This window comes from Ceratotherium simum, chromosome 2 (genome assembly GCF_057802395.1).
Source record: "Ceratotherium simum simum isolate JZ-2026a chromosome 2, ASM5780239v1, whole genome shotgun sequence".
Lineage (NCBI taxonomy): Eukaryota > Metazoa > Chordata > Mammalia > Perissodactyla > Rhinocerotidae > Ceratotherium > Ceratotherium simum.
The window spans coordinates 78,428,145-78,452,145 of NC_141901.1; the positions used below are offsets into that span (position 1 = coordinate 78,428,145).

General features: G+C 37.9%; 1 protein-coding gene across 3 annotated transcripts in view; it reads left to right on the forward strand.

The window, feature by feature from the left end:
- Positions 1-557: 557 nt before the first annotated feature.
- The window catches only part of SYDE2 (synapse defective Rho GTPase homolog 2), a 49,519-nt gene continuing 26,075 nt past the window's right edge, over positions 558-24,001 (forward strand). For 2 of the 3 annotated variants that reach the window (XM_087448285.1, XM_087448280.1), the window contains exons 1-4: positions 558-1,926; positions 10,381-11,076; positions 16,569-17,671; positions 21,643-21,769. In XM_087448285.1, the coding sequence (XP_087304411.1) occupies positions 618-1,926; positions 10,381-11,076; positions 16,569-17,671; positions 21,643-21,769 (3,235 nt within the window). In that variant the 5' untranslated portion in view covers positions 558-617. The remainder of the gene's footprint in view (positions 1,927-10,380; positions 11,077-16,568; positions 17,672-21,642; positions 21,770-24,001) is intronic. The other variant, XM_004431560.3, reaches the window with a different exon arrangement.

Here is a 24,001-nt window from a genome sequence, read left to right on the forward strand (position 1 = left end):
TTTCTAGAACACGTTGCACTGAGTGACATACAGCTGTACTCATACTTTGTCCGTCAAAACAGTCTTAGTTTTCTCTCAAGCTAGGACACGCTATATGAGACACACCTCATGCCATGGTGGCAATGGGGAGGGTGGCGAAGGTGATGGAGTGGCAGCCAGGAGGGCACTTTCCCTCTCTCCGTCTCCCTAACCAAGACTTGGCAGCCTCCAGCCCAGACACCTTCCCGCGCGTTCTTTTTCCTGCCTCAACTCTCGCCGCACCACCCTCGCCGCGTGCGCTCACCCTCGCTTCCCTCGGTCTACTTCGGCTCACCCCTCACCCACCGCCCCGCCCGGCCCTCCGCCTCGCCCCGCGCCGCGCGCCCACCCGGGGAACGCAGCCTCGCAGCCCGCGCGCCCCGTCGCGGCCGGGGCTCCGGGGCATGCGCTGTGCGCGCCGCCGCCCTCCCCCACCCTCCCGCGGCAGAGTTATGCCAAGTATGTGAGGAGCCCGCGAGGGCCAGCGCTGGTCATGGGGAGCCGCCGCCGCCGCCGCCGCCGCGAGCGCGGCTCTCTCTCGAGCGGGGCTCCGACTTCTCCCCGCGGCGGGGGCGCGCCTGGTTGCTGAGGCGGAGGGGATGGCGGACCCTCTGAGGCGGACGCTGTCCAAGCTCCGGGGGAGGCGGGGTCCCCGCGCTGCGGGGGAACTCGGGCTCCGGGTGGCCGCCGCAGCTACCGTGGCGGCCTCCTCGGCCGCCGAGGGGGCTCGGGCCGCCCCCCCTCGCGAGCACGCCGGCGGAGCCCAGCGGAGCCTCGAGCAGCCCCCGCCGTCGCCTCTGGCGTGGGGTCCTGAGGCGCCGGTCCCGGGAGGGCGAGCGGAGCGGTCGGGGGCGCCCGGGCCCCGGCCGCGCGGCGGGAAGGAGGCCAACCCCCCGGGCCGCCGGCTCCCTCGCGCCTCTCTGCACGCCCCGCCGGGCTCCGAGGGCAGCGGAGAGGAGGACGACCAGGACGGCGCGGACTACTACGAGAACCTGCCCGGCGGCTCCCTGCCCGCGCCCGAGCCCGAGGGGGCGGAGGCGGAGCGGTGGCCCCCGCCTTCCCCGGCAGCGGGCTCCTCCCCGGGGGCGGAGGGCGGCCGCCTGGAGACGGGCAGGCTGCAGACCCAGTTGCGAGAGGCCTATTATCTGCTGATCCAGGCCATGCACGACCTGCCCCCTGACTCGGGCGCGCGGCGGGGCGGTCCGGGCTGGGTGGACCGCTCCTGCCCTGCGGGAGCCGGGACTCGGGGCCAGCCGCCTTCCCCCTGCGGCGCTGCGGTCCGCCGAGCCTGCCCCCGGGATTGGGAGCAGGGAGGCGGCGGCCGCCCTTGGCAGCAGGTGTCCCCGCCCCGGTCGCCTCCGAGGGAGTCGGGGGGAGGCCGCCTGCGGACTCCTCGGATGCAGCTGCCCTGCAGTAGAAGCCTCGAGAGCCTCCGGGTGGGTGCCAAGCCGCCTCCCTTCCAGCGGTGGCCGAGCGACAGCTGGGTCAGGTGTGGCGCGCGCGGGGACCGCGACGAGCCCCCGCCACGTGGAGGCGGGATGGACGGCTGGAGCGGAGGCAGCGCCCGGGCCGCGGCGCCCTCCGGCCTCCTGCCTTCCAGCTCCAAGGAGCCCAGCCGCTCCGCGGGAAGCCCTTTCGGGGATCCTGCGGGGTCCTCGGTGCTACGCAGCCCCAAAGGGGACGGCCAGGAGGGGCTCCCCTTCCTCAAGCCGCCCGCGGTGACAGTCAAGAAGCTGCAGAAGTGGATGTACAAAGGGCGCCTGCTGTCCCTGGGAATGAAGGGTCGCGCCCGTGGGACGCCCCCCAAAGTCGCGGGAGCGCAGGCAACCTCTCCAAACCTGGGCGCTTTGAAAATGCGGGAAAGCCATGTCCTCTCGGTGTCTCCAGACCAAAGAATTACGCTGACAGGTAGGATACTTTGCAATCAGAATGCTAACGCTTCGAGCCTTGATGTTTACCTACTGGACTTGTGTCCGAAGAGCGAAGAATCAGGTCTGTTTTTGCAGACAGGTAGGTGCCCGTGGGGAAGGAAGTGTCAGGTAAGTGGCAGCTTAATGCGATTTCGAGGTTACTTGGTATAATGCATTCACTCTTTTTGCCTTTTTTTCTTTTTTTAAGACAGTAGCATGAGGAACTTGGAGATTTTGTTTTTTCTTCTCTAAGAGCCAGTGTTTCTACTCCTAAGCACAACAGTGAGTAAAGGTTAAGTTCACCACACGCTTTTAGTAGGTTTAGAGTTGGGCGGGGCCGCCTTGATTTTTATTCTTTGTAGCTCTAGGCAAATCGGTAGACTTTTGTGGAGTTTGTGAATTTGAATTTGATCCAAGGTAGACTTTACGGGCTTCATAAACTGTCATTTTTCTCATTATGCCTTTTTTCCCCTCTCTCTCCCAGGCGTGCATACACACACACAGACACAACCCAAAACCCAAAAACAAAACAAAACAAAAAACTACCAGAGTAAAATTTCTTTTTAGTCAGGTAGGATGTCACGTGCTTCTTTTCTCCACATTGCCCTCCCTTCACCCTCCCACAAAAAAACCAACGAAGTAACTAAGCTTTTTATTGTGGAAAAGCAAGGGCACTAGTATTTTAACCAAAAGAAAAATGTCCCTTATGTACTTTTTAAGAATGTGTAGACATTTAAAGTCATTTGTGAACTTAAGTATATGTGTCCTTACAGTAGGACTATCCTTACTTCTGCCTATTTTGTATGTCGTGATTTTTAATTTTCACTGGAGATTTAGGTTATCAATTCTAGAAATCTAGTTGTGTTGTAAATAGCAAAAATTCTCTTCTGAAAGAAGTATAGTACCTTCAAACTGAGCCAAAACCAACATGGTCTTTTGAACTACACTCTTAAATATAAAGACTTTTAGTGAACGTAATAACTTATGTGCCAATAATAATTTTAAAAATATTACATGCTGAAATGTAAAACGTGTTCACAGTACTTGGCAGTTTCTCTGGTAAGAATTACAAATCCTACAGGACTAGGTTTGTACACATTAACTTTGTTTAACCAGTAAACACAAAAACAGTGGGGAGAAACAAAGTTCACAAAACTTCTAATTATACAATGAGGACAAATCAAATGATTCATTTAAAGTGTATACAGACTTGAAAAGTTTTTTTAGAGATTATAAATTAGAGATTATAAATCTCTAATCCACACCTGTCAATTTTTCCGTCAAATTTATTCCATTTCACTTGAATAAAAGGATAGTAGAATGTAAATTTTTTGTGAAGAGAGGTGTACTTTATGCCAAGTTCGTATTAAAATATGCATTTCCAGGAGTAAAATATTTGTAATCATTTATTAGATTTTATTGCCAATATATCTTTACCTTTCCTGATTTTGGTTCAGTTAACTCTTTGTAAGACAGTGAAATGTCAGCCATAACACAAATCTGTATAAAACTTTAGTCAAATATCCCGTTTACCATGGGATGGCTTTTAATGCCTTCAGTTGTAGTGTAAACATTCAAAGATTTTAAGGTAATAATAAATGTAGTAACTCTTGAGAATGAATTCATTTATCTTTTTCATTGAGAAACTAAGTGAAACTAACTTTAAAAGAAATTAAAATGAAATATTAGAATTACCCTGTGATAGTATTTTAGATATTTTACAAGAAATCTAAGCAAAAGCTTCGATAATTTCTGGTTTAAAAACTTTCATAGATGCTGTTTCCTTTCATATCACCAGTTCATCTTTTAGGAAAGATAAAAATAATTTGTGCAATGTTTACCTATCTAGTATAGATTTGGACAGTTGATTTTTTTAAAAACTATTTTTCATGAAGGTTAATTGTACTTATTAAAACCATTCTGGGGGCCGGCCCGATGGCGCAAGCGGTTAGGTGCGTGTACTTTGCTGCGGCTGCTTGGCTGGTTCAGATCCCAGGCGTGCACTGACGCACTGCTTGGCAAGCCGTTCTGTGGCGGCGTCCCATATAAAGTGGAGGAAGATGGGCATGGATGTTAGTCCAGGCCTGGTCTTTCTTAGCAAAAGGAGGAGGATTGGCAGATGTTAGCACAGGGCTGATCTCCTTACAAAAAATAAATAAATAAATAAAACCATTCTGGATACTTCTTGTGGTTGGCGTATCATCTTTATTATTCTCCCCCATGGAGGTATGACAACTGTGATTTAACAACAACAACAGCAAAAGAAACAGAGGGGTAAGTAGTTTGCCCAAGGCCACTCAAACTAGTATATGGTTTGTATATACTAGATTCCAGCTATTATGTAGATTCAAACTCAGGTCTTTTTTATGACTCCAAAACCCCTATTTGTATAAGGTCAAAAAGACTCTAAAGTTCCATAGATGTTTGATTCACTTAATTCTGTTAAGTTGCTTGAATTGAGGAGATGGACGGAATTTCAACAAGGTTTAGAGGGGTAAGTGACTTCCTCAAAGTTGCGAAGAAGATGGAGGAATCCTACAATAGGTTTTAAGACTTTTTTTAATCAATGGCTATATCCATTTTAAATCTTTACCTTTAAATGTTTACTTAGTTCAAAATGATGTTACTTGGAGTCTACTTTTAAATCATGTTTTCTGAAAAATTAATTGGGTAATCCAGATGAAGCAGTACATTCTTGATTGTATAAAGGTGTTAAATAGCCTAAAAGGCTTATATCACATTTTTCTATGCAATATTATTTATGAGGATTTAAAAAAAAAATAAAGTTACAGTTAGAACTTATAACACAGAATAACTATATAGTGGGATAGAGATACCTAATCTACTTAGGTATTTTGGAAATTTTTGAGCCCATTTGACAAATGGAAACCAAAATGGTTTTCTATTTTGATTTCTGGCTCTTACTAAGAACCACTGAAACTTTTGATAGTATAATAATGTCAGTGATTTGATGCAGTTGGGTATGTAGTGTTCACAGTTTGGCCAATTTGTTCTTAATTGAGATGATTATTTAAGAAATGTAAAGTCATTACACATGATAAATATCATCAAGTTTCTGCAAGTCTTAAGATTACAAAGGAATTTTAATCTATTTGCCAACTATACTCCATTATAAGTCTTTTTTTTTTTTTTTTTTTTTAAAGATTTATTTATTTATTTTTCCCCCCAAAGCCCCAGTAGATAGTTGTATGTCATAGCTGCACATCCTTCTAGTTGCTGCATGTGGGACACGGCCTCAGCATGGCCGGAGAAGAGGTGTGTCGGTGCACGCCCGGGATCCGAACCCAGGCCGCCAGCAGCGGAGCGCACGCACTTAACCGCTAAGCCATGGGGCCGGCCTATAAGTCTTTATAAATAAGTTTTAATTAGCATATAGTACTCAGAAGTAAATTCAAAAGCACCAGGTTGAGCTATTTTGGTCTTTTACTGCTTTAAAAAATAATTAGCCTACTTTGACTCTACTTTTCTTGCTCCATGATCTGTGAAAGAAAAAATTTAGAGCATGTAACTTGTTAATATTTTGTCTAAAATCTTTAGACAGTTTTTTAAAATAGTATTAATTAGCTGGTATAATCTTGTGCATTATATCTTAAAGAAGTTGACACTTATTGTAATGCAGATTCTCATCTGTTTCTTCTCTTTTCTCAAGTATTTGTAGCTCTAATTTCTTATCTTTATGAGCTACATTATGAATTTTTCCAACAAATTCTTTTATGCATTAGTCCTCTTCAAGACTAGTAGCAATAGGCACATAATTTTTGACTGTCTTCTAGTGTTACATTCCTCTCTGAGAAATTCTGCCATTGTGGCCCTAGAAGCAAGTGCAGTTTTTTTGTTTTTGGGACGAGTGCCATAGAACGTTAGAGTGGCTGGTGGCAGGAAAACGCAGAACTACAAATTCAGCGGAAAATAATGTTGTGTTGATTTGAAAGTCCTGTATTTCTAAGTGGTGTTCATTTTTTGAGAATTACTAAGGCTGTTTTCTGGACCCTTTGCCACTCAAACTGTGGTTCACTGTTACCGAGCCCTGCTTTTCAAACTTCATGTGCATATGAATTCCCTGAAAATCTTGTTAAAATGCAAATCAAATATGTATGGGGATGGACCTGAGATTCTGCATTTTAATTAACTTCCAGTGTAGATACTACTGTTTGGTACACACTTTGAGTAGTAAGGTCCTAGAGTTCTCAGTCCCCCCCCCCCTCCCCCCCCCCGTCACCTATTTGATAACGTTTGTTAAAGTTTTGTAAAAACATTCTAGTTTTCTACTTTATTCTGATACTTGATGCTTAAACTAACCCCTGTTAGAGCAAACCATTTGAGCTCTTTCTGCTTCAGTTTTATTTCTATGAATTTATGCTTACTACTTATGTATGACAAGTTTAAGCAGTTCCCTCCATATTGGTCTCATCTGGCACTAATAAAAGTGAGATTTTGGAATCTGCAGGAAAGGAGGCCATATAGAACAGTGGTTAACAGAATAGATTTTCTGGTGTTCTGATCAGACTCCACCACTTACCAGGCTTGTTACCAGACAAGCGTAGCCGGCATAGCCTCAGTCATCAGGTCACTGTGACTATGAAAAAAGATAATCCATTTGGTACCATGCCTGGTGCTTAGTTAGTTGTTATCCAGAGAAAGGCAAGCAGACTTTGTGAGGAGAATACTGCCTTGCATCATTAGGACTCTGGATGGAGAGTGAGATTGAGATGATCAGAAGTTGAGGAGTACTGCCTTGAGGAACATTGGGAATTGAACTGGAGTTCACCCCTTTAGGGGCACTTATTTATTCTGCTCATCTTTTCTTTTGTGCTTCTTTTCTCTTGCTCCTCCCCATTACTTTTGTGGAACCAGAAACAGTCTCAAAGTTTTTTTCTCTACTTTCCTGTCCCCAAAGCTAGCACACAGCTTTTTTCTTAAGGGATTTTATTGCTAGTCACTAGGGAGGAAAAATAAGATACAAAAAGCACTTCTTTCCTTTTCGTTGTATCCCTTACCCCATTTAGATTTATCTGGGAAAGATCAAGACACGTGTAAACACACTCATATAAACCTAAAGCTTAAGTTTATTATAGTCATTTCATCTGGGCAGCCAGGCTTAACTGTATAAGCAGCGCTGCTTGTATTTATTTAAACTCGAACACAGTGTTCATAAAAATACTTTTATTTAGGATTTTTAAAGAGAAGCAAAAGCAACAGAGTTTGTTTCTGCAGTAGAAATTTGAAAATGATGAAAAGATGTCTGTAGATACTGTACATTTTCAGTGAGCGTTGAAATACATAATTTCTCAGCAAGTTTGCTGATTTTGGGCTGGGGCACTCGTTTAATGTTTAGTAATAGTAAGTCATCTAGGTTTATTAAGAAATAATAGTTGAGAACATAAAATTGGCTTGAGTAGTTCACCACTATGTAGAATATTTTTCTGAGTGAAAAACTTTTAATTGCTGCTTCTGCGTTCTCTTACAGATTTTTGAAGTAAAATGACTTTGGTTAGAATCTGATAATTATACTATAACGTGTAGTTGCAAGAGAATAAAGATTTTTTTGCCTTGCAACTTTGCACACTTATTTTTATATTTTTTTACTTGTGCCTTCTTGCATGTATGTGTGTGTGTGTGTGTGTGTGTGTGTGTGTGTGTATAAAATCTCAAGCTAAAGGTAGCTTTTAAATTTATGCCAATAAGGTTTAACATTAATTTTAGCATAAAAGAGGAGTGAAGGGAAGACTGCAAATAGCTTTCCATTTCTGTGTAATTTACATATGCATCTTTTAATTAACTGAGATAAAAATGAAATGCTTTAAATTCTTTATAAATAATTGCTCAGTAAAATTTGCTGCCCTAAATGATGTATTGCTTATATTCACTTTTAATAACTGAGTAAATTTGGCCTTTATCAGAAATTTTAATAATGTACCTATTTATCTCTAAATTTAAACTTCCACATCCCGTATTTTGAAATATTCAGCAGTAACAATCAGACTATCTGGTTTCAAGTTTTTTGCACGGGATGCTAGTAGCTTTATTTTTCTCACTGCAGTTCCTTGGAATGTAGTACTAGTAAAAGTGTGTTTATTTCATATATAGTGTATGTCAAAAAAACTCTGATAAGACTCAAAATAATGTGTCTAACTATATAAAATTTTGGATGTTTTGAGAGACATCTGAGAAAAACGTAAAATAAGATGTGGCTCATAGCCATTGTGAGTTGTATAATTTTATACTTTCTGTTTCAAATTTATAATTGTGTTAAAACTACGTCTAATATTCTGTGAAGGTCTGAAATGCTATTAAATAATACAAGATTTGGGCTAAAACATGAAATTGATCTAGATTTTAGTGCACTTGGCAAAAGGATGTGGTCATTAAAAACCCAGAAGCCCAGTGATTCCTGAGTGTGTGTTGATTTTCAGTTCTTAATTTTAAGTGTAAAGGAGACAGAAGCAGATAAAGACTCTTGAATCTTCAGGTTTTCATTATTTAAATCAAACTAAATCAATTCAAGATATTTACTGAATATCTGTTACATGTTTGCATGTTACATCCTGGAGGGTGGAGGTGGGTATTTCTTAGTAGTAGCCCGGGTGTTCTACTACAAACTTCGGAGTCAGAAGAGTTTATTTTGAGTGCTGCCTTTTCTCTTTACCAACTAGGTGATCTTGGGCAAGTTACTTGACTTCTGAGTAGTGCTATATAGTTTTCAAAGTATTTTGAACATTCTGTCACTTAATCCTTACCAGCAGACACCACATAAGGTTAACTGGTTGATATGATGGCCATCTTCAGAGAGGGTCACCTACTTCCCTACTTTTAGTGGGTAGCATGGTGTGCGGGAGATGGGTAAGAGCATGGATTTCAGGGTTAGACAGGCTTAAATTTGAATCCTAGGGCTAGCACTTTGACCGTATTCCTCGTATTTTTTGAAGCTCATGGAAATAATCGTACCTGTCTCAGGATTGTTGTGGAGGTTAAATGAGGTTAAGGGCTTCCTTACTGCTTCCTCTCTCATTCCTGGCACATAATAGGCACTCACTAAATATTTGTTGAATAGATAAATGTCTGGCATAATAGGCATTCATTCATGGGAGCTTCCTTCCCTTCTGATTCCTAGTCTGTTCCTGCCTCTGGAACTAATTGAACTTGAAACTGAGTTTTGTTTTGTTTTTTTAATTAATCTGCTTGGTTGGGTAATGTATAGGATTAAAAAAAAGGCAAATTTACATTTTTTAAAGGATTTTTTTCAGTAGAAGAGAGGTTACTGAAAGCCTTGATTATGCATGAACCTGATTTTTTTGGTTGTTATTAAGCTCCTCATAGTTTAATGTGTTTTTATCACTCTCTGATATTAGACTATTGTATTTTACTTGCTGTAATACTAAGATGAATCAACCACATACACAAAGTAGTATAAGACAGTAATTCCTAATTTACAAACCTGGCATGGTCTTAAAATTTAAGAAATGTGGTTTTGTTTTAATTATCTATGTGTAGTGAATTATTATTATGATATATATTTAGCTTATTGACTGTTATTGAGGCATTCTTTATGCAACTCTTTGGAAGCACAAATATTTTTCCTCTTTATATGGAATTAATGTTATATATACGTTATTAGAGTCTTATCACATTATATTAGCACATACACATATCTAAGTATTTGACGTTCCCCACTACAAATTCCTTAAGGGCAGGGACTATTTTGTTCGTCTATTCTTGCTGCTTAAGTTTGTGCCTGGCAAATATAACAGCTGTATTGTGCTTAGTGTGAGACAGGATACCTGGTTCTAATGTGGGGCCTTCTTAAGGATTTTTATGTTTATTTTTGCCCTAGATATTTAGAACTTAAATCCTGCATAAGATGCTGCTGTACTGTATGGTTATGAAACAGGAAATTTCAGATGTTATGTTGAAATTTTAGTAATCAGTAAGGCATTTAGTATTAAGTAAGGCACACTTATTTTTATTTTTATTCAAAGTTAATCTTTGTGTGAAAAGGTAAGAATATTACCTGTGTTTTCTAAAGACTTCTGGCCCTTGTAGTAATGAGCTTAAAATTATTTAAATATTAATTAAAGGCATACGGTGTATAAAGCATCCTATATAAGCTTTTTATAAAGTATGTTTTCCTTAGAGTAAGGCTTTGTTAGCCGTATCATGTTTATAAAGGCAGTCTCAGGGTTTGTTTATCCTTTTTCTTAGAATTCTTATGACACTTATACTAGCAGTCTGATTTCTAAAGAATAGAATAGAATCATTTTTAGGTAGAAAAATCCAAAATTTTTCTTGTTCAATTTTAGTCTCTGAATGTGTTTAATACTACTTTTCTTTCTTTTTATCTTTTTAAAAATAGTATTTTAATAACTGGTCTTAAGGGACATCTTTTCTGTTATTCCAGCAATTATATTCTACCTTCTTTTTTTCTTTGGAACAGATTTATTTGAAAATGTGTATGGGTCTACAATGAAGAGACGAGAACTTGAAGATCTGAAGGATGATATTGGATTCAGAGGTCATAAGACACTTAACAGCATCACTGTGTCAAAGAAACGCAATTGGCTGTATCAGAGTACTCTGAGATCATTTAATTTGGCAGGAGAAAATAAGAAATGCCAAGATATAAGTAATTTATCCATCTCACCTCCTTCTCTACCTAAACATCAGCTATCACAATCTTTCCTCAAATCCTCTGAAGACTATTGTACGTATGTGGTATGTAATGCTACACATTCTTCATTATCAGGAAACTGTTCTTTAGACTTTAATGAGGAAAATGATGCAGATGATGAAGGAGAAATATGGTACAACCCCATTCCTGAGGATGATGAATTGGGGATATCAAATGCTTTGAGTTTGGGTGAGGTAAACTCTGCTGTTCTGAAATTTCCTGCTGTCAGTTTGAGAGTGTTATCTGGTAGCGACCTAATGAAAGCAGAGCAGCGTTCTGAAGACTTGCTGTGCTCCTCTGAACACACAGGCGATGTTCAGACCACACAGTCAAATGAAATGAATTCTGTAGATTCCATCCATTCCACAGAGTTTGGGCAGCAGTACAAGCCAAGGCTTGGACACAAGACACAAGAAGATATAATGGTGGAGGACAGTCCCTTGTTGAGATTTCCTTTTGCAGGTAAAGATGATCGTACATCTGCCTTTTCTTTCTTCTTCCATTTTTCAGTTCTTTGGCAGTAGCTAAAACTAAATACAGATGTCTATTGTAGCTATATACTTTATCTTACAAAGTGAATGTATTTTCATGAAAATAAACTCAAAAAGGTTTATAAACATTTTTATATACATGGTAGTTTAATTATTTGTATCACAGTCTTGGTTTTGTATTCTGGTGTGCTTTAGTATGCCAGTCTTTTGAGATAGTAATTACTGTTTCCTTATTTGAAAGAATGGAAACATGGGGAGTAGAAGAGAAAGATATATTCTTTATGTAACTCATACTTTGCTTCATTCATTCATTCACTCACACCTAGCCTGGCCACAGCTGAAAAGTTGTATTTTCAGTGTACCAGTAGTCATTAGTTTGCGCTTTTATGCCTACGTTTCCTCATGAACAAAGGAAAAGGAGAAGAGAAAAAGAAATGAGAGGTAAGGGCCGGCCCCGTGGCTTAGCGGTTAAGTGCGTGCGCTCCGATGCAGGCTGCCCGGGTTCGGATCCTGGGCGCGCACAGATGCACTGCTTCTCCGGCCATGCTGAGGCCGTGTCCCACATACAGCAACTAGAAGAATGTGCAACTGTGACTTAGAACTATCGCTTGGGGCTTTAGGGGAAAAATAAATAAATAAAAAATTAAAAAAAAAAAAAGAAATGAGAGGTAGAAGTAAACACCTTGCAAATAGGTTCTACAATAGTTATGGAACCCAGAAAGGAAATAATTGAAGTTTGATACATAGTAGGTTGAACCATATGAAACTGCTGATGTTCAACTGTTTTTGATCTGCAAAAAAACAGCATTTCATATAGTTCAACCTAATGGTTTTATTCTTCCTCGATTGCCTTCGATTTTGTGATGTGCTTCTTTTCAAATTTAGTCCCAGACACACTACCCAGGAAACAGAGCTTAAGGCACATTTAGTTGCAAATATCAAATGTTCAGTAGAAAGCAATTTTGTTTTATATCGTCATTTTAATTTATAAAATTTCAGATGATACAGAATATTCAAAGACGTGAGGTATAGCAGATGCTGTCAGTACCTTGTCCATATCCCTTAAGTTTTATTACTTATTTAAATAGGGACACCCTATTTCCAGTCATCAATATCTGCATCTCTGCTTGAAGACTCTCTCCGAAGTGTTAGAGAGTCTCTCTTCAGGGAGCCCAGGAGTGCCTCTCAACCAACGACTGACAGGAGTTGGTGTAGGACTACCCCAGCTGCTCCCACCTTGAGTGGGATAATTCTACATTGTTTCCCAGAGTTTTCTTAGGAGTTTTAGCTCTAGTTGCCCATAGTGGTAGCAGGCTTGATAATTCACCTGGAATTTTCACCTGGGTCTTTATGGCTGGTATCCTTTTCTCAGAAATATGAGGAGATGGAGTAAATGTTATATTGTTAAGAGAGAATGCGAGTTATGATACCGTGTGTACTGTATAATGTCAATTTGGAAAGAAACACTGAAAACTATACTGGAAATGTTAATCTTCCCCTCTGCACCCCACACCCACCCCGGGGGTGTTGGGATTGAAGGTAATTAAACATTTGTGTGTGTGTACATTTCTAATTGTAGACTGATTTTCCAGAGTGAGTGTATGTTTCTTTTGTATTCTCGATGAGGAGAGGACAAATACTATATAAAATAATAATTTGGAATGTAGGTTGCGATCAGGGTGGAGTGATAGGGAAGGCTTGCAGGAATATGGCGGATGGTGATGGGTGTGGAATGGTGCAAAAACGCAAGAGGGCGTGAGGATAAGAGCAAAGTTAGAAAGCCAGTGTCTAAAGTGATACACACTTTGATTTAAGTTACTGTCTTTAAACTTTATTTTTTTTATGTTTGTGGCAAATTGTGAACCTAGAAAGACTGACAGACGTTACAAAAAAAAAAAAATCCCAAAACTTGTAAGTACGGTAGGGCTGTCATTTATGTGTCCTTACTGTCGTTCTTCTCTTAAACATATTATTAAAATATAATAAGCACAATCCTAAATTGACCAAAGGAAATATTTAGACGGTTTATATGCAGTCTCCTTTTGTTTTAGTTTGATCACAGAGGTTACCTAGTGATCTGTTTTCTTTAGCAACATTGGCAGAAAACTGTTGAGAAATAGGCAAAGAGAATGGTTGAATTTCAAAATAATTTTTGATCAAGGAATAGGAAAGCTGAAGTATTTTGAATATAAATAACAATTTTTTAATCATCCTAACACAATTATGACTTGTTTTTTGCTTATTAACTTCTAGATGTGTATGTGTCTTTTATCTAGTTACAATCACAGTGGAGTATTTTTGGTTTTTGCTATTTTTATTTGGTATCTTCATCTTGTATTATTACATGTAAATTAATGTTATTGTTTCCCAATATTTATAATATTTAATTGGGTTGATGTACCCTAATCTGTTTGACTGGTTCCCTAATGTTAGGTGTTAATAGATTGTTTCCACTACTGTTGCAGTGATTTTCATCATGCTCTTTTTTGCTTCATTAGAACTGATTCTTAGTATCATTACTGGGTCTTTATGGCTGGTAACTACTATAGGTAATTCCTATATTGTATTTCCTAAAAGGTTTACCAAATTACAGGTAACAATTGGTTCTCAGCTGAGTAATTCATTTATTCAGTAAACACTGAGTTTCTGCTATGTACCAGTTACTGTTCTGGGTGCTGAAAGAGTTGCCAGGTTCATTTGATTCTAGCCGGGTTCATAAATTTATATTTAAATATTTTCATTTTGTGCCTTCCCCATATAGCAAGTCTGTAATTTGATTAGTATAATTGTGGTTTAATTTTAAGTGATGGTTGAATTTGGTAATATTTTCACTCTTGGATTTTATGACAACAAAGCATTTTTGTTCTGATCAATTCAGCCTTGTCTGAAGTAGAAATTGCTAACATAAACAGTATTTCATTTTAATAATTAGTTAAGGACTTCAGTAAGAAGTATTTAATGCACAATGTGTAAAAAAAAGTCAGAATGTTACATCAAACTCCTTAATAATTTAATATAACCTAGAGCAGTTCAATATATTGGGTAGCTTTTTTGTACTGTGACAAAATAGATTGTAGACTAAAGCAGGACTCTAACCATAGAATGTTTTAGACCAGTGGAATTGTACTGCAATTTACAGTACAAGGGAATGCTTTGTCTGGTTTATCAACACTCCATTTCTTATTAGTTGCTTACCAGAAAAGCCTAGCAGGCATACTTAAAATAGTCCTTTCTCTGTAAAGAAACCTCTTTGTCATTAGGACACATTAAGAGGGGTGGAGGGAGATTATGAGATTAATACTTTAAAGAAAGGTCATTTAATCTATTGATTTTTAAAATGAATAAACACTTTTTTTCTCGTTTCTAGTATTATGTAGAGTAGCCTCCGATATTAGGGTCATTAGGGATCTTTATAAGGAATAGTTAGATAAAGTATGAAAAGTTAATTGAAACTTTAAATAATTGGGATAATACTAGATTGTTTCTTTAATGGAACAGTTAAGTTTATGTAATATTAGATTTTAGAAGATTTTTAATTTGCTGTATTGGGGTGAAAGCTTATAGGAACAGGTTTGAATATAAAAATGAAATTGATTAGTCTGTACGTTATTATTTTTTAACTGGGAGATTGAAAGTTTGAGGTTAAATGGAATACTTTAACTTCTTAATAATCATTGAGAAAAGGTCTTTAAAAATGAATTTAATGTGTATATATATGGACAGAAAAATGTTTAGAGGGATGGAGAGGCTGAAAGTGTATTTAAGAGCACAGGCCCTGAAGGCCTATGCTTAGGTTTGAATCCTGGTTCTGCCATTTACTAGCTTTGTTATCTTAGACAAGTTAGCTCTCTACGTGAGGTCCTTATCTGGAGAATGGGGTGCTGGTGGTATCTTCACTCAAAGGGTTATTGTGAGAATTGAATGAGAGTCTGTGTATATGAAGTATTAAATTAATTTTCATACGTTGTATAGCACAATAAATGTTAGCTGGTATTATTATTTTTAATAATAAATATTAATAATTTCATATTAATATTCATATTTTAATATTATTTTACCACAATATTTACAATCATTAATTTCTTGGTAGTGTAGTTTAGGCTGTTATTTACTTTATTTGTACTTCTTTGTATCTTTAAAAATTTTTTTTCTTTTTTTTTGGTGAGGAAGATTGACCCTGAGCTAACATCTGTTGCCAATTTTCCTCTTTTTGCTTGAGGAAGATTGTTTCTGAGCTAACATCTGCACCAGTAATTTCAAGATATTATTGTCATTGCATAGGCTTCCATATGATGAGGTTCAAATCAACTCTCTAGGGTTAGTTATATTAGGAAACCCAATGTATATAGGCTAATGCTAATGTTAATCTGATTGGTGAAACTAACAGAACTATTTTGTATGTGGATTGCCTGCCACAGCATGGCTTGATGAGTGGTGTAGGACTGTGCCTAGAATCCGAACCTGTGAACCCCGGGCCACCAAAGTGGAGCACACAAACTTAGCCACTACGCCACTAGGCCAGCCGCTTAAAAATTTTTTATTGTAAACCTGGATAATTTTGACATTGAGAAAAAAATAAAGCTATTTTTGTGTGGAGAAAGATTCAAAAACATTTCGATGCATTATTCTTTATGAAAACTGAAAATTATAAGAAAACTTATTTTTATCTCTGCCTTGTTATTTGATATGTTGAAATTGCAAGGAAAGGCCCTAATTTAGCTTTTGAAGTTTTAGGGAATTATTGTATACAAATAATACAAGAAAGAAAATGTCTTGATAGTTTTGAAAATTATTCAGTTAGATTTATGATATTCAATATTCAGTTATTCTTGGTTGACTAGATTTCATTCTATATAATCTTTGGTGATATGTTCTAATAGAATTTTAGAACAAGGAGGGGCACTTAGTTGTCAAAATTATAAACTTGTTTGGTTTTTAACCATTTTTTTTAACCAGCACTGCTATGTGATAAAATTTAGTTTTTAAAGGATTATAAATATAGGGGAAACATTCTTATATTAAAGTAGGATTTCTAAATAAACATGTTAAAATAGGAAATATGTTAAAATAAGTGTTTTAATATGGTAAACATTAAGGTAAGAAGCTTTCCTAATTTCCTCTGATATTCACTGTCTACAGTTATAAAATAACATACTCCCTGAAGTATATTGCAGTGGGAATACTTTAAAAGGAACGTAGATTACCCTTCCTCCAAACCTTCAGAATAGAAAAGCAGATGGAGAGGGAGATGCTTCTTTCCACTGTAAGCCATTTGGAGATCCTTGATATTCTGCTTGAACATGGTAATGGAGATTCACCTAAACTTATAACTAAATCTCCCCATTGAGATGAGACAACGGAAAAATTTCTGTCCCTGTGAGAGTCTGTTAAGTTGATGGTTTATAAAGTAGGAAAAAAAGTAGGAATGAAAACATATCAACTTATAATCTCTTTTTTTTTAAGGTCCTGGGATCCTAGCTGCTACAAATAAGACTGAATTGGGAGTTATAGAACCATCTTCTCCAAGCCCTAGCCCTGTGAAAAAAGGCAGTTCAATTAATTGGTCTTTCCCGGATAAAATAAAATCTCCACGAACTGTGAGGAAACTTTCCATGAAAATGAAAAGGTTGCCAGAACTTAGCCGAAAACTGAGCGTTAAAGGAACCTTGAATTATGTAAACAGTCCAGACAGTACTCCTTCCTTGTCTAAATGTAACTGTCAAGAAATTCATCATACTGTTATTCTGTCTTCTGGGAACACAGCCACAGCTGCTAGGAGGAATGTTATAAGTCGATATCATCTTGATACCAGTGTATCTTCTCAGCCCAGCTACCAGAAGAAAACCTCTATGAGTTCTGAGTATTCCTGCAAAGGTGGTTACCTCAGTGATGGAGATTCACCTGAACTTATAGCTAAATCTAGCAAACATGGATCTGAAAACAAATTTGGAAAGGGAAAAGAAATAATTCCAAATAGTTGTAGCAAGAATGACATAGACATTGATGCTTTTAGACATTATAGCTTTTCTGATCAACCTAAGTGTTCACAGTACATATCTGGGCTCATGAGTGTGCATTTCTATGGTGCTGAGGATTTAAAACCACCTCGGATAGATTCAAAAGATGTCTTTTGTGCAATTCAGGTAGATTCAGTAAACAAAGCAAGAACAGCTTTGCTCACGTGTCGGACAACATTTTTAGACATGGATCACACTTTCAACATAGAAATTGAAAATGCACAGCATTTGAAATTAGTAGTATTCAGTTGGGAACCCACTCCAAGAAAAAATCGAGTGTGTTGTCATGGAACTGTTGTTCTCCCCACCTTATTCAGAGTGACAAAGACACATCAATTGGCTGTCAAACTTGAACCTAGAGGTCTTATTTATGTGAAAGTGACTCTTTTGGAACAGTGGGAGAATTCTCTTCGTGGACTAGATATAAATCGAGAACCAGAAATATTTGGTGTTGATATTCGAAAAGTTGTAGAGAAGGAAAATACAGGGTTGATGGTGCCACTTCTGATACAGAAATGTGTTATGGAAATTGAAAAGAGAGGCTGTCAGGTATTATTTCACTGTGTTTCTCTACTACCCTCTTATCTATCTATCTAAATTAATCAGTTAAGTAAATTTATTTATAGCAAGTCTTAGGGGAAGGAATCCAAGGTAAGGTAAAAAAATAATCTAATTTAGACATTTTCTCATTCCTATTCTTTATTTTTATTCCATTACTGTTTAGGATATAATTCATACTTTAAGCTGTGTTGTCAATGATTGAGAGCATGCTAGATGGTTCCACAATTTATGTTGATACAGAGTTGCAGATGCCTTATACCTAGGGATCAAGATAGCTTTACAATGGCATTCCTAGGAAGAGCCAGAGCTGATAACATAGGCAAAAATAAATTAATTTAAGGAATGTTTCTGCATGGTTTGACATTCTTGTGGTAGCGAGTTCCAACAGTGAATCTTACAATTCTGCTTTACTCCTGAAATTAACTCCCTGCTTTTATTCCCTATGCTCCCTCAGACTCACTCTTTGGAAAGCATAAGCTTATCTGTCTCTTAACTTTGGGATAGCATGGAGGATGAGGAGAGGTCCTACTAATAAAAACATATCTCATTCTCTTTCCTTTTAAATAAGAAGGTAAAAGCAGCCCATTAAAACAAACAAAAAACCTGGCATTATTTGTAACAAGATATGTAAATGTTCACCAGTTAGTAGACCTTATCTTTCTTTATTTTCATTATACATATAGACTATGACAATGAGAAACAGCATATGACTGAGGGTATTGTTCTGAGGTACAAGTAATTGTTTATATTCATTTTTGCAACACAAATTAAGCCTAAAAATCATCATGTTCTGAGATATTTCTACTTTAGTCCTATCAGAATTTATAACATTAGTTATAAATATCAAGAGTAAATATCACAATATCTGGAATATGATTTCTTTATATATAGAAAGGAATTTAAAATAACCTACCTTGAACTTAACATGGAAACTATAGAAACAGCATAAGTTAGTGGAATTTTGTATTAAGATGCAGGAAACTTGGATTCTGATTTCTCCTCCGATTATTAGCTGTGTGATGTTGGGCAAGTCACTTAATCTCTGTGGGTCTTATTTGCTTGTATCTATAAAAACAGATGCAATAGGTTCCTGAAGCTGAGAGGTAGGGCATCTGAACTTTTGAAGCCTCTTCTTAGATATACAATTCTATCAGGTCGAATTTATGTTGTCTGTGTGGGAATGAGGCCTTTAGTTTTCAATCCAACTGTTGGTCCAGTTAGTGTTTTCTTAAGATTCTTTTTTTCCTCCATTTTTTTTCAGGCAGCCTGTAGAGAGGTCAGAGATTAGGCAGATTTTACAGCTAATTACTAAACAGAAACTTTTACAATTTTATATTAAAATAAGTAACTCAAATAGCACTGTACTTTTACAGTATATTTTCTGAAATATTTTATAAAAATCAGGTGTATAAGACTGTTAAAACCTATTTTAAATACCAAGAAAACATTTTTTGGCAGTGCTTTTTATTTCTGTACTTAGCATTTAGAAAGATTTATTTTAAAAAAGAGTTATTTCCTGTGAACTAAAAATAGTAAATTTTACAATTGTACATCTGGAGCTGTACTTTTTAAACACTTCTTTTTGTTTTATTTCTTTTGCCTCTCCCAGCCCCCTGCACCCCAGCACCCACAAAAAGAGGCTTATTGTGCCTGCATTTTACAGACCAGCACACTGCTTAAATTTTGTTTACCTTTTTAGTCAGTAATTATTCTTGTTTTTTCACCATAAAAATCAAGTTTTGATAGTCATACCAAAATAGTTTATGGCATCTTCCAAATGCTTTGAAGACTACTACCACCTATCTCCTGCTTCCAATGGGAAAAAGTATAGAAATCGTACTCATGGTCCATCCAGTACGGAGTCTGTCTCGGATAGAGGCATCAAGCATGTACTTCAAGTGTTTGATTCAAAAGTCAGCCTCTGGAGTTAGGGATATATGCTAAAGTATCCTTTCTTTGAAGTATCTATATTAGATCTTCCTTCCTTTATTCACCCTAAAAAGTATATATGTGTAATTTAAGCTTGGGATATCATATTCCATTAATTTATTACTTACTTTTGAAGTATTACTTTCTTTAATTTGTTGTAGGTTCATATCCTCAAGTTCAAGGGGATACATCCTTATTATGGGATTTTGTGACACCTAAGTGTGCCTATACCAGAAAGGCGCTACTCAAGTTAGTTTCTTCTAATGTGGTAGCATTTCCTTTGATCCTGTTTAATATTTTAGTTTTATTTTCTGGATCATCTGCGGTTCTACCATGTCTTTCTTGCAATGATGTGACCTGCATAGCACATGCTATTCTCAGTGTGAATGCACCCTGAATGTGGATAAGAATAGGAAATTTGAATTATTTTCCCAATACATTCCTTGGTTTTCTGTATTATGTTGATTCTTTTGAATGTAGCAGCACCTTGCACTACCTTCTCTTGGAGATAATTGTAGGTTCTTTACTATCTTTCAATGAATACTTAATAGCTTATCATCTGAAAATATTTTGGATAAATTTCCCTGTATACATATTGACACTTTCCTGTATAGCCTATATTTCCCACCTTCTCTAGTATATTCTATCAGTTATTTAATGACTCAGAAGAGGTTAGTGTCATAAGTAAACCTGGAAATTTCATTTGTGATTTCTTCCTCTAGATCATTTATAACATTTAAAGTGATTCCTAGTCCAACTCCTTGGGGATCCCCATTGTTTGTTTTTAATTTATTTCTGTCTTGAAATAATTTTTTTATCCATAACTTCCTTCAATTCAAGGTGATTGAACTTCCTAAGTAGTCTATAATATGGAAGTATAGGTGACAACCACTTATTTTCCTTAATGTTCTTGAAGGTTTATTCTTTTTAAAAACTCCCATTGCTTAATCAGGCATTTTTTCTCTTTACAGATACCATGCTGATTTCTTCTCATGAATTTATAGTGAACTTCCTAAGACTTAATATTTTAGAACTTGTATGAACTGTTTAAAAAACAAAATTTTTTTTTAAAAGATTTGTTTCTTTTTTTTTTATAATTTTTTATTTATTTATTTTTTTCCCCCAAAGCCCCAGTAGATAGTTGTATGTCATAGTTGCACATTCTTCTAGTTGCTGTATGTGGGACACGGTCTCAGCATGGCCGGAGAAGCGGTGCGTCGGTGCGAACCCAGGATCCGAACCCGGGCCGCCAGCAGTGGAGCACACGCACTTAACTGCTAAGCCATGTGGCCGGCCCAAAAAACAAATTTTTTTAATGTAGATTAAGGGGAGGGTGGGTGGTGTCTGTGCGTCTTATATACATTTTGAATTAGAGATTTTATCCTACCTTTAATATATTATTTTAGTTAAATTTCTTCCATCACTTTATAATCAGTTAATTTGATAAGTTAAAGAAATCCTAGATTTGTTTTTATTTCTTCCTAAGAATCTTTTTTTTCTAAAAAGATAACTTTATGCCAGTAGTTTACTGGAACCTTATTTCAACTAGTGTATTCTTCTTTATGGATAAATAAACTGAGTTTTAATGAGATTAAATAACTTGCCCAAATTCACCAAGCAAAGAGTGATGTGATAGAGTGGGGCTTTTTGAATCCAAAACCCCTATTTAACCACTGTGCTGTTACTTCAGTCTAGAGCAAAAGATGTGAAAGGGCATGATCTTGGGGCATGGAGATATCGGTTGAGCATATAAGACTAAAGGGAAGAGATTGTATCTTTGCTTAAGATAAGATAACCAGCACTACAGAAAGCATAGTATATTGTTTGAATTTAAATGAAAGAATAGAATGTTTTTATTAAACTAATCAATATAATCAATGGTGAGATTTCAAAAGCTATGTTTTAGGTATTTTAAAATAAATGCCATTAGAACATAGTTGATTGCTAAGTTTACGTGATTTATACATACTGTACTATTATATATATATTTTTATATATTTACCATAATGTGGCCATAATTTTATTTCTAGGTAGTAGGCCTGTACCGATTATGTGGTTCGGCAGCAGTCAAGAAAGAACTTCGAGAGGCTTTTGAGAGGGATAGCAAAGCTGTTGGGCTGTGTGAAAACCAGTACCCAGATATAAATGTAATAACAGGTAATAAATAGATTTCATTTTATGTACACATTCTGGAAAAACTACATCTGCAGGAGAGAGAACTGAAATACTATTTTGTAGCCTAAATTTAATTTGGTTTTATTCTGAAGTCTTATTTTCCTTCTTTCACGAACACTACTGTGTTATTTTCTCTGGGGAGGTCCCTGCCCTTAAACAGCCAGCAAATTCTGGGGGAAGAGCTACATTGAATTAGCTGTAGTAGCTAGCAAAAGGAAAAGGGTACCTTTTTATAAAGGGATAAATAAGATGCCATTAGAGGTCAGTTTGACTGGAGCTTAGGTAATGTAAAGGCATTGACTATCTGGTTAGAAAATTTAGATTTGTTTACTAGGCAGAGGGGATCCATCAAAGATTTTTGAGCAGGGAGTGAAATCTTTAGAGATAGTCTTCAGGAATATTAATCTGGCAACTCTATGTGATAGATTGAAATTAGAAGAGACCAGGGGAAGGAAAACCAGTTAGGGAGCCTTGGCAGTAATCCCAGCAAAAAGGTAATGAGAGCTGAAGGAGTACTGTAGCAGTAGCAATAGGAAAGAATAGAATTGAAAGGATATGAAGAGAGAGCGCAAACAAACATGACTTTGACAGCTGGTTGATTGAGTACCATTAGCAGAAATAAGAAAGCTGAGGGCTGGCCCTGTGGCTTAGCGGTTAAGGCTACTGGCCGCCCGGGTTGGGATCCCGGTGGCGCACTGGCGCACCGCTTCTCCGGCCATGCTGAGGCCACGTCCCACGTACAGCAACTAGAAGGATGTGTAACTATGACATACAACTATCTACTGGGGCTTTGGGGAAGAAAAAAAAAGGAGGAGGATTGGCAATAGATGTTAGCTCAGAGCCGGTCTTCCTCAGCAAAAAGAGGAGGATTAGTACGGATGTTAGCTCAGGGCTGATCTCCCTCACAAAAAAAAAAAAAAAAAAAGCTGAGAGGAGAGCCTGCTTTTAGTGGAGAAATGGAGAGAAAGGTTATGAATTGGGTTTCTTTTCAAATTTATATATTGACTTTGAGGTACTAGGAGGAGATCCAAGCGGATACGTCAAGCAAAGTTGCAAGTACTCATCTATAGCTAAGGAGAGGATGGAGTAGAATTTGAGGGGTCTTTTATTTACCCAAGTGGTGAATATAATCCAAGTATAGCAAAGTACAGCATTGGAAACACACTTCTAGTACCCCTGGGAGAGGGAGGTGGAAAATGGCAATTTGAGGGACATTGGCACATAGTTGTAATTAACACCTTGCAAATGTCCATGAAGTTTGAAAAGACAAGAACTTTGAGGATCTCCAAACTTTGGAGGCAGGCAAAGAAAGAAGAAACAGCTAAAGAGACTGAGAGAAAACAAGTCAGAAAGTTTGGGGAACAAGACAACAGAGTGTAAGGAAAGGTGTAATGCAGTGTCATTCTGTGGAGAGATCATGTAAGATGAGAACAGAAAAAAGCCCTTTGAATTGGGCTATTAGGAGATTATTCATAATTAATTGATATCTTCAGGGACTACTGGCTTATAATTCTGTGTTTTTGTTGTTGTTTTTATTAGCAAAGTTTTCAAGCATATATAAAAGTAGGGAGAATACTGTGATAAACCCTCTTTATCCATCACCTGGCTTCCATAAACAACACATGACCAAACCTGTCTCATTTATAGCCCTCATTTGATTCTCCCCAAACTTGGATTGTTTTGAGCATATCTGATATCATATCTTTTCACCTATAGATGCTTTGGTATGGATCTTCACATCTCTTATGTATTTTGATAGTTCTTTCCCTTGTCTCTACTGTCAACTACCATTTTTTTCCTTGCTGTAATGGTGTTTGTTTATCTCTTCTAATTTGCTTTCTTATTTTACATACAATTAATTTTCTAGGTGAGAATTTGAGGAAGGTTCCACTTGCACATATTAAAGGATTTTTGTTAGTTGAAATCCTTAAAGCTTACTTTTAGGATTGAGGCTTTCTAATAGTTGAGGTTCCCAGTCTCTGAACTCTGAATGACTGTATTTTCATAGAGTATTTAATGTATACTCTTGGATAACCAAAACTTTGATCCCAAGCATTTTAATTCTAAGAGAAAACGAACCAAGGCACTTTTTATTTCTTATAAATTTTAGCAAATCAGAAATAATGGGGGCCGGCTCCGTGGCTTAGCGGTTAAGTGCGCGCGCTCCGCTGCTGGCGGCCCAGGTTCGGATCCCGGGTGCACACCGATGCACCG